Source organism: Chaetura pelagica, unplaced genomic scaffold (assembly GCF_000747805.2).
Source record: "Chaetura pelagica isolate M959 unplaced genomic scaffold, ChaPel_1.0 scaffold228, whole genome shotgun sequence".
Lineage (NCBI taxonomy): Eukaryota > Metazoa > Chordata > Aves > Apodiformes > Apodidae > Chaetura > Chaetura pelagica.
The window spans coordinates 659,255-672,865 of NW_009954225.1; the positions used below are offsets into that span (position 1 = coordinate 659,255).

Consider the following 13,611-nt stretch of genomic DNA (forward strand, 5'->3'; position numbering starts at 1 on the left):
AGGCCCGCCCGCATCAGGCTGTAGGCCCCGGGGCAGCCGGTGACTGAGAGCAAGGCCGTCTCAAAACGTTCCGTTTCAGAAGGAGCCCTGCTTGCTGAGACTCTCCTTCAGAAAGCCGCACCTCCTGGCTCTCGGCACCTGCTCCCCGCCAGCAGCCGTGGCTTCGGGAGGGTGCCAGACATCCCCGCGTCCCGCAGGGTTTCAGGTGGCTGCACCTGCCTTCTCCTGCACAGGTTAAATATTTTGAAGTCGTTTTTCTCAGTCAAGTTCTATAAACTAAGAACTTGCTGTTCCTTATGTAGCTGTGAAAATGTCAAGGGCACAGCAACTTGTGCTTCCCTCTCTGTTCTGTAATGCCTCACTAGTCAGGAAGTGTAGTCTTAAAGGCTGGTAGGTTTGTATGGGGATCCTATGGTCTTGTTTGTTTTGTCAAAAAAAAACAACGACAAACAACCAAAAATATTGTTAAAGTGAGGTCATACAGAGAACGTCCTCCTCTCTGTAACAGAGGCTGACTGCTCCTCCATTCTTTGTAAGAAAACCTCAGTTGCTATCACAAATGGTACCGCTGTCACCACTGAGAAGGGCAGGTGTGTTCAGAGCAGGAGCATCCTACCTGCCGGCCCATTTTGGTTTGGGGCTTTTCCAACTATTTTTTTTCAGGCTGAGGCTACTTTGGGTGAACAAACGCTGTTTGTTATACACCATACCCTTCCGGTGCTTGTACCTTGTGCCTCCATCCTTCTCTTCAAAGACTCATTCATACAAGGCCACTAAACAAGAAACAGGATCTTTTATGAGGAACGGCAGAAGCCGTGCTTCTGTGTTTGAAGGTTTGCATTTTGTGTTGGCAACTTTCTTATTCCCAAAAGGAGGGCTCTGTCACAGACTGAATATGAGGCAACTAAAATCATGCCTCAGCTTAAATTAAGACTGACATCTCTTCTGGATCTTCAGTTACATGGGCTAAAATTACCTCCTTCTTGGGTTTGGTTTGGTTGTTGTTGAGTTTGGGTTTGGGTTTTTTTTGCTTATCAGTTTTAACATCACCAGTTCCCTGGCTTTTTCACTGCTCACCTCAGCGCAGAAGAGACATCCCACAGGCTGGAAGAAACAGCTGAGGATGATAAAACAGCAGGACTGTTTACTTCTTTCAGCAGCAGTACAGGCTTCTGCCTGTCTGAAATGCCCTCAAACCTATTGTCTGAGAATCTTGATTCTCTTATCAATGTGTACATTTTTAATGTATAAAAATTAGCAAATAGAATTCCATGATTGAAAATTGATTGTATTTAAAACCTTGCAGTTTTACTACTTACACAAGAGAAACTGAAATTGACTATTAATAAAGGATCTTAGCACAAATAATCCAAAATTTCAGTAAAAAAATTGTATGCAGATAAAACATCAGGTGTGAGGTGTGGTACTAAAAGCTCAGCCTAAAGATTTCCACAGTTACTCTGGTTGCTTGAAATTTATCAAATAGGACAGTCAGAGTTTACAGTGGGAGTTTATCCTAAGAAAGATTGCAGGAGTTGTGAAGTATCTGTTACACATAAAGGAAGCATAAGAAAAATGTAGGATAAGAAGCAAGAATATTACATTTGAAAAAATCAGGATGGATTTAGCACTCTAACTACTACAGGAATGCTAGGAGAGCTAGGAGAGCCTTGACAGAGATGCAGCTTTTCTGGCCAAAAAGTTTAAAATAAGGCCTGGGTAACTTATTTGTCTTTTTAAATATTCAGGACTATATTGAACAGGTCAAGCAAAGCACTAAGTAAGACTTTGTTATTAACTGCTCAGACAAGTATGTGGTAAAATGGTCCAGTTTTTGACAGTAGTTGGCCAAAAAGAGTTGTGGCCTATGGATTTATTTATTTATTTTAAGTTCTTAAAAGCAGTAAAGCTTATCCAGGGTTGTGTCATCTGTTACTAATTTTCATCCCAGTTCTGACAGCCACACTGGGCTGCTGCAGGATGGTTGACCTTCTGATGAAAAATCTCTGGTCCATCCTTGCCATTTTAACTCTCATCCCATCCTCTTCCTTCTACAGCCTCACCAAGCATAAGCTAAGAGTCATTCTGACCAAAAATCTTGAGTAAGGAAGGTGATAAAGAAAGGATTTCCTTTTGTATCATAAGGCCAAGGCAGGGCAGAGCTACAAACTGCAGAATTATTAAATGAAAAGTTCATTCTATCAGCATGTAATAAAGACATGCTCTTTAATTTCCATTCCAGTAATTGCTTTCAGCTCCTTAGGAAACACATTTTAATTAAGATTAATGACATATTTTGTGCCTACATGGCCATATAGCTGATAAACTGGATTAGTTTCAGACACAGAGAGGGTTCAGAGTCCCATGATTAAATTAAAAACTCGTCATTAAATTAAAAAAAATGTGAAAAAAGCTCAAAAGAATTGCAGCTTTTTTTTCAGGAACAGATTTGGTCATTATCAAAGTTAGAATTCAAATGCCATTAATTTTCAGTAAATCTATTAACTACAGAATGTCATTTAAAAGCGTGGATGCCATCTTTAACAGCTTGACATTTACGTGATTATTAAACCACCTGTCGATTACATGAAACATTCTCAAAAGCTTAATACACAAGCTTTTTGGGTATTTCCCATGTAAATTCTTCTCTCCCAAAATGCCCATAGCATGCTGTTTTTTGGTAGATTGGTCTCTTCAAATCCAGCTCCCTTAATTAAAAGAAAAAAAAAAAGAAGAAAAAAAAAAGGCTTTATAAGCATTACAGTGCAGAAGCATGACAGTTAGAATAAAGTTTAGCATGCCTATGTAAGCATCATGTATTATATATAGCAAGTGTAATACGGAATATTTTCTAATGTTACTGTGTCAGAAAGACAATGACAATCTCAAAAGCAGCAGCTTTTTACATGGTGTAATTTAGACCAAACTTACCTATTCAGTACATTTTGTGACCAGATTTATGAATTGGCCCTTTTATGTTGTACTGGGTGCATGGGTGAGGGAAGAGCAGAAATGACAGTAATTACAGGCTTATGATGAAGGTGACTTTCATGAGGTTAAAAGCCTGAAAATTTAGCATTAAACTGTTCAAGAGAGTCTTAAAAATATGTTTCACTTCAGTAAATACTAGTAACATGCAAACCTTATGATAGCTCCAAGGCGTAGATCAAAGTTTTTCTGCACAATCTCAAGCAGTTCTTCTTCAGATCTGTCTGATGTTCCATAATGAAACACTGAGATCGCAAGAGGATGGCTCAGACCGATAGCATATGACAGCTGTAAAACACATGCATACAACCCAAACACAGTGGAAACAGTCCTTCCTACTTCTTTCAGAGAAAGGAAAAGCTTATCTTATGTATCAGGGGAAGATTTAATCCACACATTTCCTGCATAAAGAAAGCTAGGAAATAAGTTTTTGCTATTTGTCTCCTGTATTAGAAAATTATCTCCTTCACTCAGAGAATGCTCAGCCTGGTCAGTTATCAGACCTATGTGACATTCCTTAAAAGTGAAAGGGGTACTTTATAATCATCCTCAGATATATCCATTCTGTATCCTTCAGTTTCAATTAGACACAAGGGTTTTATGCCTTTGAGACTGTAGACTCTGAAACCTACAAATATTCCTGGGTTGTTGTTTTGTTTTGTTTTTCTGAGGCCCAGAAAACTTTATCTAGAACAAGATGAGAAAAAGCTTTACGTGTTCCTAAAGCACTTCCAGACTTGTTTTCCCAGACTGAGTTATTTCCATGCACTCCCTGAAACGTCATCCAGTATTTCTATGTACTTTTTGAAACACAGCTATCAGAAGTAGACAAGGTAACCCAGGAGATATTCCCTGTAATTTCATCTCATTCAAAGGCAACAGAGGAGCTCCTTTCTGACATCCAAGAATCACATTCACTTCTTTATGCTACAGCACAGCACTGACAAGTTCTACAATGTATTTGCTTTTATCATTCAGTCCCTTTCCAAAATACAGTCCCACTGCAGTACAGGCTAACATACACTTGATTTTGTTCCATCATGGCGTATTTGGATGAAAATAAATTTTGCATGAATCACAGGATCACAGAATGGTTTGAGCTGGGAGGGACCTTAAAGATCACCCAGTTCCAACCCCCCTGTGTGGACAGGGACACCTCCCACTAGATCAGGTTGCTCAAAGCCCCATCCAGCCTGCCCGTGAACATTTCCAGGGATGGAGCTTCCACAACTTCCCTGGGCAGTCTGTGCCAGTATCTCAATGTCACTAAGCAACACAAACGACTCTGGGGCTTTCACCATTCTTCCTCATTGTGTTGGCCTGTGTATTTCAAAAGTGAAAGTCCAAATGCACAGTTCTTATATACTTCTTCGTAACCAAGATTCAACTTTTGTTAGAAACTGCCTTAGTCATGACCATCTTCCTCTTAGCTAATTTTGAGATAATGCAAAGTCTGTTTTTCATTAACCAATAAGCTGCCAATTCTATATCACACTAAATAAAGCCTACGTGGTATTTGTGATAATATACAGCTAATTAGTGTGCAGTTTCTTCCATCATCCTTTTTGTCCTTTCAGTATGAAAAGGTGGTTATAATGGAAATAATATCCGTAGTAGAGCCAGCTCAAATGTCAGCCTCAGTGGAGACTGGCAAGATCTTACTGTAGCACACAGACACTAATGGGCTAAAAACACTTGTACGTTTCCATTCAGTATGTTTTTCCTTTTGTTAGTCTTCAATCCAGCCTTCTATGATTTCACAGGACATTTGCTTTTCTGCTTTGCCATTTGCCACTCTCCTCCCATCTTAACTGTCATTGCTACTCTCTCACATCTCCAAAGTTTGCTGCTAACATCAATCTTGCCTTGCCTAGAGTCAGGCACTGTGCAGCCCAGGTAGGAGTGCTGGGCATGCATGCATGTGCTGAAAGTTGCTGGAAGTAAAAGGAAGGATGACACAAAGAACTGCCTAGACCAGGAACAGCCACAGAGTTGAAGAAAGAATGCTGCTGAGAACAAATTCCTTGTTTCAGGACCATCTTGGCCTGTGTCTTTGGTCCACCTCATAGGGCTCCTTAATAACGTACCCCAGGAGGAACATCCTCAAGCCCTATTCTAGTATGAGAAATTCTGTCCTGAAACTAGAGCAGGGCTGTGATGGCAGTATGTATTCTGAAGGGGTGACCACACATGAGACAGAATTTCTGTTATGATGTATTACTTTCACAGTTGCTCTTACCTGGATTAGTACTCTTTTACAGAGGCCAGCTTTCACCAGAGATTTTGCGACCCAGCGAGCTGCATATGCTGCAGAACGATCAACTTTGGAGGGATCTTTTCCAGAGAATGCACCTCCACCATGGGCTCCCCAGCCTCCATAGGTATCAACAATGATCTTCCTGCCAGTCAGTCCAGCATCACTCTAGAAGATAAACAAGTGAACACATTCATGAGACACTGCAGTTTACACAGTCCCATACTAGTTTATCAAGTATGGCTTTGTTTCATATTTGCCACACATATGACTCATTATTCACAGTATTTGCCTTCACATGCCACTGTTTAATGAATGAGGTCTGCGCAACTGGAGAATTTTTCAGAGATGTACTAAGCCAACTGTGCTGCAGGCACTTTTGAAGACTGTAAACATCACAAAAAGTGAGCTCCTTTCAAATCAATACTCATAAAATACTGTCTCGGGATTACTAGCCAATTACTTCACTCAGTAACACTTGATGGAGGCCAGAATTTAGAGAGTAAAAACAGACTCTCTAGAGGGCCCCTGAATACCCTGAGAGGAAAAAAGAAAGACTACAGCGGGTGGAAGCAAGGACAGGTAGGCTGGGAGGAGTACAAAGAAATTGTCCAAACAGCCAGGTATCCAGTTAGGAAAGCTAAAGCAAAAACAGAATTAAATTAAATCTGGCCAGGGTGATCAAGGGTAAGAAGAAAACCTTCCACGGGTACGTCAGTAATAAAAGGAAGACTTCTCCAGAAGGAAACAGAAGACCTGGTCATGTGGGGTATGGAGAAGGCTGGAGTACTCAATGACTCCTTTGCCTCACTCAGCAGCAGCAAGAGCTCTGGCCACACCACCCAAGTTGCAGAAGGAAAAGGCAGGCACTGGGAGAAAGAAGATCTCTGTCCAGTGTAGGAGAACAGCAGGGTCTAGACCATCTTAAGAACTTGAAGGTGCACAAGTCCACGGGATCTGATGAGATCCATCTGCACCTCCTGAGGGAGTTGACAGATGAAGTTGCAGCTTGACTTTCCATCGTATCTGAGAAGTCATGGCAGTCTGGTGAACTCCCTACTGACTGGAAAAGGGAAAATATAACCCCCATTTTCAAAAAAGGGAAAAATGGAGGAGCTGGGGAACTACAGGCCAGTCAGTCTCACTTCTGTGCCTGGCAAGATCATGGAGCAAATCCTCCTGAAGGCTCTGCTAAGACACATGAAAAATGTTGAGGTGGTTGGTGTCAATCAACATGGCTTTACCAAGGGCAAATTATGCCTGACAAAGTTCACGGTCTTTTACTATGAGGTCATCATGTCAGCGGACACACATCGCAAGAGCAACCGACAACATCTACCTAGACATTTGCAAAGCACTCAACACTGTCCCACACAATATCATGGTCTCTAAACTGTAAAGATATGGATTTGATGGATGGACCACTCGTTGAGTAAGGAACTGGCTGGATGGTCACACTCAATTTATGGACAACAGCTCGATGTTCAAATGGAGAAGAATGACTAGTGGCATTCCTTAGAGGTTAGTATTGGGACCAGTGCTATTTAACACCTTTGTCAGTGACATGAACAGTGGCATTGACTGCACCCTCAGTAAGTTTCCTGATGACACCAAGCTGTGTGGTATGGTTGACATGCTGGAGGGAAGGGGTGCCATCCAGAGGAACCTTGACAGGCTTGAGAGGTGGACCCATGTCAACATTATGAAATTCAGCCAGGCCAAGTACAAGGTCCTGCACCTGGATAAGGGCAATCCCAAGCACAAATTCAGGCTGGACAAAGAGATTGAGAACAGACCTGAGGTGAAGGACTTGGGGGTGCTGGTTGATAAAAGCTCAGTGTGAGCCAGCAATGTGCACCTGCAGCCCAGAAAGCCAACCATGTCCTGGGCTGCATCAAAAGAAGTCTGACCAACAGGTTGGGGGAGGAGATTCTCCTCCTCTACTCCACTCGTTAGACCTGGAGTACTGTGTCCAGTTCTTGAGCCCGCAACATAAGAAGGACATGGAGCTGTTGGAGCGAGTCCAGAAGAGGGCCACAAAGATGATCCAGTAGCTGGAGAACTTCTCCTGTGAAGACAGGCTGAGAGAGCTGGGACTGTTCAGCCTGGAGAAGAGAAGGCTCTGGTGGGACCTTATAACACCTTCCAGTACCTGAGGGGAGCCTACAGGAAAGCTGAGAGGAACTTTCTACAAGGCCTTGTAGCAAGAAGACAAGCGATAAAGGCTTTAAACTGAAAGAGGAGATTTCAGTAGGCATTAGGAAGAAATTTTTTCCTGTGAGGATGCTGAGACACTGGAACAGGTTGCTCAGAGGAGTTGTGGATGATCCCTCCCTGGATGTGTTCAAGATCAGGTTGGATAGGGCTGAGCAACCTGGCCTAGTGGGAGGTGTACCTGCCCATGGCATGGGGTTGAAACTAGGTGATCTTTAAAATGCCTTCCAGCTCAAACCATTCCATGAAAACTCTTCCTAGAAACCACATCATGGGTGATCTACAAAGTTAACAAACTTCACACATACTAAAGAGGAAGCTTCATGGAGCTGCAGCTCAGTGCTGCCAGAACAAGAGTACCGAGAAGTTCTAGCTGAGAAACTCCATCCTGAAAGAAGTTAGACTGCATTAATCAGCTCATTTTAAATCCCCCAATAAGCAATATGGGAGTAAAGCTGACATTCCTCAATTAAAGTGGTATCCCTACATAATCCCAATGTGATCAGACACACCTTGTAGTATTAATCCTTCATTGAACTCTTCACACAAAACGAGACATTTCTAACAAAACTTTTTACAATTTCACAGCAAAGACCTCCTTACCCAGTACCAGCACCTGGAAAGCAGAACAACTGTCAAATTCTAATGAGTATTGAGATGTAATACATTACGTTTTCCCTTGAAATTTGTTCACTTTTCTGAATAATTTCAATGTAGAAAATTAGATCTGTTGTTATTTCTGGTTTTAGTTCTTACTACGAAAGCAAAGATACACTTCCAGTCACACATTTTAGCACATAACTTAAGTGCTGGCTTTTTGGTAATTTAAAACATGGATGCAACACAATCTTTACAGTTGGATGTCCAAGCAGGTACAGCTTCAGTTTAGATGCCAGTTGTCAAGTAGGAAAACTCCAATAGAAATTACTGAAGCTTCCTTGAAAGAATATAAGCTTTATTTGCTAAAGGTACACCAGGTCATTACACCTTTGTGCAAGAGGGCATTTAGAAGCAAAGCAGAATCCAAGTCTGTACAGGCTGTCCTTTTCAAAATACCGTACCTTAGGACCACCTTCTACAAATTTTTCACTTGGAAGGAGATGATAAATTGTGCGTTCATCAAGATACTTCTCTGGAATTACTTCTTTAACAACTTTCTCCATTAACTCCTTCCGTATTTGTTGTAGTGGTATATCTGGGGCATGATGTACTGAAATCACAAGTGTGTGCACTCGGATGGGCTCCATTGCACCATTATTCTCCTTGTATTCCATTGTGACCTAGAGAGAAAAAATAAATAACTGTGAACACTCAAGGCCAAGACCACTGGTTTGAGAACTGAAAATGAGCCTCACATTTATTTTCTGCAGCAAAAAAATAAACAGAAATTGGATGAAAAATTATGGATGGCTGCTGGTGCTTAAAAATCACTATAAGGAAAAAAACTAAAATACAGGAAGTACTTAGGTACCAATACCAAAAGAGTTAACACTGCATGTGTCCCCACAGAGAAGCAAAGCAACAAGAAAGTTAGAGAATCCTAAGATTTTACCAGCAGATGCTAAAATTATTTACAGTTTGGCCTGTTAACAAAACTTCACATAGTAAATTGCCAAAGTAAAGCCAAAATAACTTTTGGAGGACCATGCTAAAATGAGCAACGCTAGATCATGATACGAGAGGTTGTATCTTTTGCTACCTATTACACAGCTTTTATGTACACACAAATATATAAATTGGCTTTGATCCATCCTTGGTATAGGTTTTCTCACAAAGAAGGCCTCTGTACTTTGCCACCTTCAAAAATGCTTGGAGTGATATATTAAAAAAAAAAAATAAATCAGTTTAGTAACATGTTCCACACACTGCTGACAAAAGGTAGGAACACAATTCATGTTGCACTGCAACAGCAGCAGCAGTATAACTCGATGCAGCTGATCCCCACTGAGCAACAGAAATTAAGATTAAAACACTTTGCTGTCTTGGGAATGACACATGCATGTCTTCCCTTTCCTGCAGAATTCACAGCCTGGAAGAGAGAGAACTTACTGCTTTTGAGACTGCCAAAGTGCATCACTCTTACAGCAGGCTCAGTGACACTCACACGCTCAGCTCTGCAACAGTCAGTGGCTCTGACTACTGATCAAATATAGTATAGATGAGGTTTTAATGAAGAACAACCCTGTTTTAATTGAGAAACCATAGCACTATCCCAGCCCATGCTTCTGGAATGCTGATACTTCCTCAGAAAAAAACCCAACAGGTGACTGCTAGTGATTTGCTGATCCTTGTAATCTCCAGGGGAGAAGAAGTCCAAGTCTTACGTTGAAGGAACTTGCTAAGACACTGGTAGAACAGTTTAAGCAAACCATGTGTGCTACTGATGAAGTATTTGTGGAGAACCGGGCTCCACTAAAGTTACGCCTCTCAACCAACCTGGCTGCGAAAGAGACTTAAACAGACGTAAAGAAAAAGGGGGGGAGGACAGGGACAGCCCCGCCTTGCTGTGTTTGCAGCCAGGACCAGCCCTTGCAGGAACCCACCTTGGGGCTGGGAGCTGAGAGGACAGAAAGACCTGTCAATGGTCGTTATGGGCCATGATGGGTCGTTGCCACCTCTTGTTGCTGCTGATGGAGAGAGAAGAAAAGAAGATAGAAGAAAGAGGAATAAGAGACCAGATAAAAGGGAGCCTTCTGTGGCTGGGAAAAGGAGCTTGTCCCTGCTTTTCTTCGTGAAGCTTGCTCGTCGAGGAGCTACACAAACGGAGCTGAAGAATCAGAAGAAGGGAGCTGGAACAACTGAAAAAGCTGGGATCACTGCTCGCTCCCCGAAGGCCCCGTCACCGAGCGCTCCTAAAGCAGCTCATCCCCTGGGCTCCAGCCACAGCTCCAGCCGTGTCCCTGCCATCCCCTGGGCTCCAGCCACAGCTCCAGCCGTGTCCCTGCCATCCCCTGGGCTCCAGCCACAGCTCCAGCCGTGTCCCTGCCATCCCCTGGGCTCCAGCCACAGCTCCAGCCGTGTCCCTGCCATCCCCTGGGCTCCAGCCACAGCTCCAGCCGTGTCCCTGCCATCCCCTGGGCTCCAGCCACAGCTCCAGCCGTGTCCCTGCCATCCCCTGGGCTCCAGCCACAGCTCCAGCCGTGTCCCTGCCATCCCCTGGGCTCCAGCCACAGCTCCAGCCGTGTCCCTGCCATCCCCTGGGCTCCAGCCACAGCTCCAGCCGTGTCCCTGCCATCCCCTGGGCTCCAGCCACAGCTCCAGCCGTGTCCCTGCCATCCCCTGGGCTCCAGCCACAGCTCCAGCCGTGTCCCTGCCATCCCCTGGGCTCCAGCCACAGCTCCAGCCGTGTCCCTGCCATCCCCTGGGCTCCAGCCACAGCTCCAGCCGTGTCCCTGCCATCCCCTGGGCTCCAGCCACAGCTCCAGCCGTGTCCCTGCCATCCCCTGGGCTCCAGCCACAGCTCCAGCCGTGTCCCTGCCATCCCCTGGGCTCCAGCCACAGCTCCAGCCGTGTCCCTGCCATCCCCTGGGCTCCAGCCACAGCTCCAGCCGTGTCCCTGCCATCCCCTGGGCTCCAGCCACAGCTCCAGCCGTGTCCCTGCCATCCCCTGGGCTCCAGCCACAGCTCCAGCCGTGTCCCTGCCATCCCCTGGGCTCCAGCCACAGCTCCAGCCGTGTCCCTGCCATCCCCTGGGCTCCAGCCACAGCTCCAGCCGTGTCCCTGCCATCCCCTGGGCTCCAGCCACAGCTCCAGCCGTGTCCCTGCCATCCCCTGGGCTCCAGCCACAGCTCCAGCCGTGTCCCTGCCATCCCCTGGGCTCCAGCCACAGCTCCAGCCGTGTCCCTGCCATCCCCTGGGCTCCAGCCACAGCTCCAGCCGTGTCCCTGCCATCCCCTGGGCTCCAGCCACAGCTCCAGCCGTGTCCCTGCCATCCCCTGGGCTCCAGCCACAGCTCCAGCCGTGTCCCTGCCATCCCCTGGGCTCCAGCCACAGCTCCAGCCGTGTCCCTGCCATCCCCTGGGCTCCAGCCACAGCTCCAGCCGTGTCCCTGCCATCCCCTGGGCTCCAGCCACAGCTCCAGCCGTGTCCCTGCCATCCCCTGGGCTCCAGCCACAGCTCCAGCCGTGTCCCTGCCATCCCCTGGGCTCCAGCCACAGCTCCAGCCGTGTCCCTGCCATCCCCTGGGCTCCAGCCACAGCTCCAGCCGTGTCCCTGCCATCCCCTGGGCTCCAGCCACAGCTCCAGCCGTGTCCCTGCCATCCCCTGGGCTCCAGCCACAGCTCCAGCCGTGTCCCTGCCATCCCCTGGGCTCCAGCCACAGCTCCAGCCGTGTCCCTGCCATCCCCTGGGCTCCAGCCACAGCTCCAGCCGTGTCCCTGCCATCCCCTGGGCTCCAGCCACAGCTCCAGCCGTGTCCCTGCCATCCCCTGGGCTCCAGCCACAGCTCCAGCCGTGTCCCTGCCATCCCCTGGGCTCCAGCCACAGCTCCAGCCGTGTCCCTGCCATCCCCTGGGCTCCAGCCACAGCTCCAGCCGTGTCCCTGCCATCCCCTGGGCTCCAGCCACAGCTCCAGCCGTGTCCCTGCCATCCCCTGGGCTCCAGCCACAGCTCCAGCCGTGTCCCTGCCATCCCCTGGGCTCCAGCCACAGCTCCAGCCGTGTCCCTGCCATCCCCTGGGCTCCAGCCACAGCTCCAGCCGTGTCCCTGCCATCCCCTGGGCTCCAGCCACAGCTCCAGCCGTGTCCCTGCCATCCCCTGGGCTCCAGCCACAGCTCCAGCCGTGTCCCTGCCATCCCCTGGGCTCCAGCCACAGCTCCAGCCGTGTCCCTGCCATCCCCTGGGCTCCAGCCACAGCTCCAGCCGTGTCCCTGCCATCCCCTGGGCTCCAGCCACAGCTCCAGCCGTGTCCCTGCCATCCCCTGGGCTCCAGCCACAGCTCCAGCCGTGTCCCTGCCATCCCCTGGGCTCCAGCCACAGCTCCAGCCGTGTCCCTGCCATCCCCTGGGCTCCAGCCACAGCTCCAGCCGTGTCCCTGCCATCCCCTGGGCTCCAGCCACAGCTCCAGCCGTGTCCCTGCCATCCCCTGGGCTCCAGCCACAGCTCCAGCCGTGTCCCTGCCATCCCCTGGGCTCCAGCCACAGCTCCAGCCGTGTCCCTGCCATCCCCTGGGCTCCAGCCACAGCTCCAGCCGTGTCCCTGCCATCCCCTGGGCTCCAGCCACAGCTCCAGCCGTGTCCCTGCCATCCCCTGGGCTCCAGCCACAGCTCCAGCCGTGTCCCTGCCATCCCCTGGGCTCCAGCCACAGCTCCAGCCGTGTCCCTGCCATCCCCTGGGCTCCAGCCACAGCTCCAGCCGTGTCCCTGCCATCCCCTGGGCTCCAGCCACAGCTCCAGCCGTGTCCCTGCCATCCCCTGGGCTCCAGCCACAGCTCCAGCCGTGTCCCTGCCATCCCCTGGGCTCCAGCCACAGCTCCAGCCGTGTCCCTGCCATCCCCTGGGCTCCAGCCACAGCTCCAGCCGTGTCCCTGCCATCCCCTGGGCTCCAGCCACAGCTCCAGCCGTGTCCCTGCCATCCCCTGGGCTCCAGCCACAGCTCCAGCCGTGTCCCTGCCATCCCCTGGGCTCCAGCCACAGCTCCAGCCGTGTCCCTGCCATCCCCTGGGCTCCAGCCACAGCTCCAGCCGTGTCCCTGCCATCCCCTGGGCTCCAGCCACAGCTCCAGCCGTGTCCCTGCCATCCCCTGGGCTCCAGCCACAGCTCCAGCCGTGTCCCTGCCATCCCCTGGGCTCCAGCCACAGCTCCAGCCGTGTCCCTGCCATCCCCTGGGCTCCAGCCACAGCTCCAGCCGTGTCCCTGCCATCCCCTGGGCTCCAGCCACAGCTCCAGCCGTGTCCCTGCCATCCCCTGGGCTCCAGCCACAGCTCCAGCCGTGTCCCTGCCATCCCCTGGGCTCCAGCCACAGCTCCAGCCGTGTCCCTGCCATCCCCTGGGCTCCAGCCACAGCTCCAGCCGTGTCCCTGCCATCCCCTGGGCTCCAGCCACAGCTCCAGCCGTGTCCCTGCCATCCCCTGGGCTCCAGCCACAGCTCCAGCCATGTCCCTGCCATCCCCTGGGCTCCAGCCACAGCTCCCGCCGTGTCCCTCCCATCCCCCGGGC

General features: G+C 49.0%; 1 protein-coding gene across 1 annotated transcript in view; it reads right to left on the reverse strand.

The window, feature by feature from the left end:
• Positions 1-2,605: 2,605 nt before the first annotated feature.
• The window catches only part of MAT2A (methionine adenosyltransferase II, alpha), a 20,935-nt gene continuing 9,929 nt past the window's right edge, over positions 2,606-13,611 (reverse strand). Inside the window, exons 6-9 of the mRNA XM_010003535.1 lie at positions 8,518-8,736; positions 5,228-5,410; positions 3,143-3,276; positions 2,606-2,708 (exon numbers count right to left, since the gene is read on the reverse strand). Of these exons, the coding sequence (XP_010001837.1) occupies positions 2,606-2,708; positions 3,143-3,276; positions 5,228-5,410; positions 8,518-8,736 (639 nt within the window). The remainder of the gene's footprint in view (positions 2,709-3,142; positions 3,277-5,227; positions 5,411-8,517; positions 8,737-13,611) is intronic.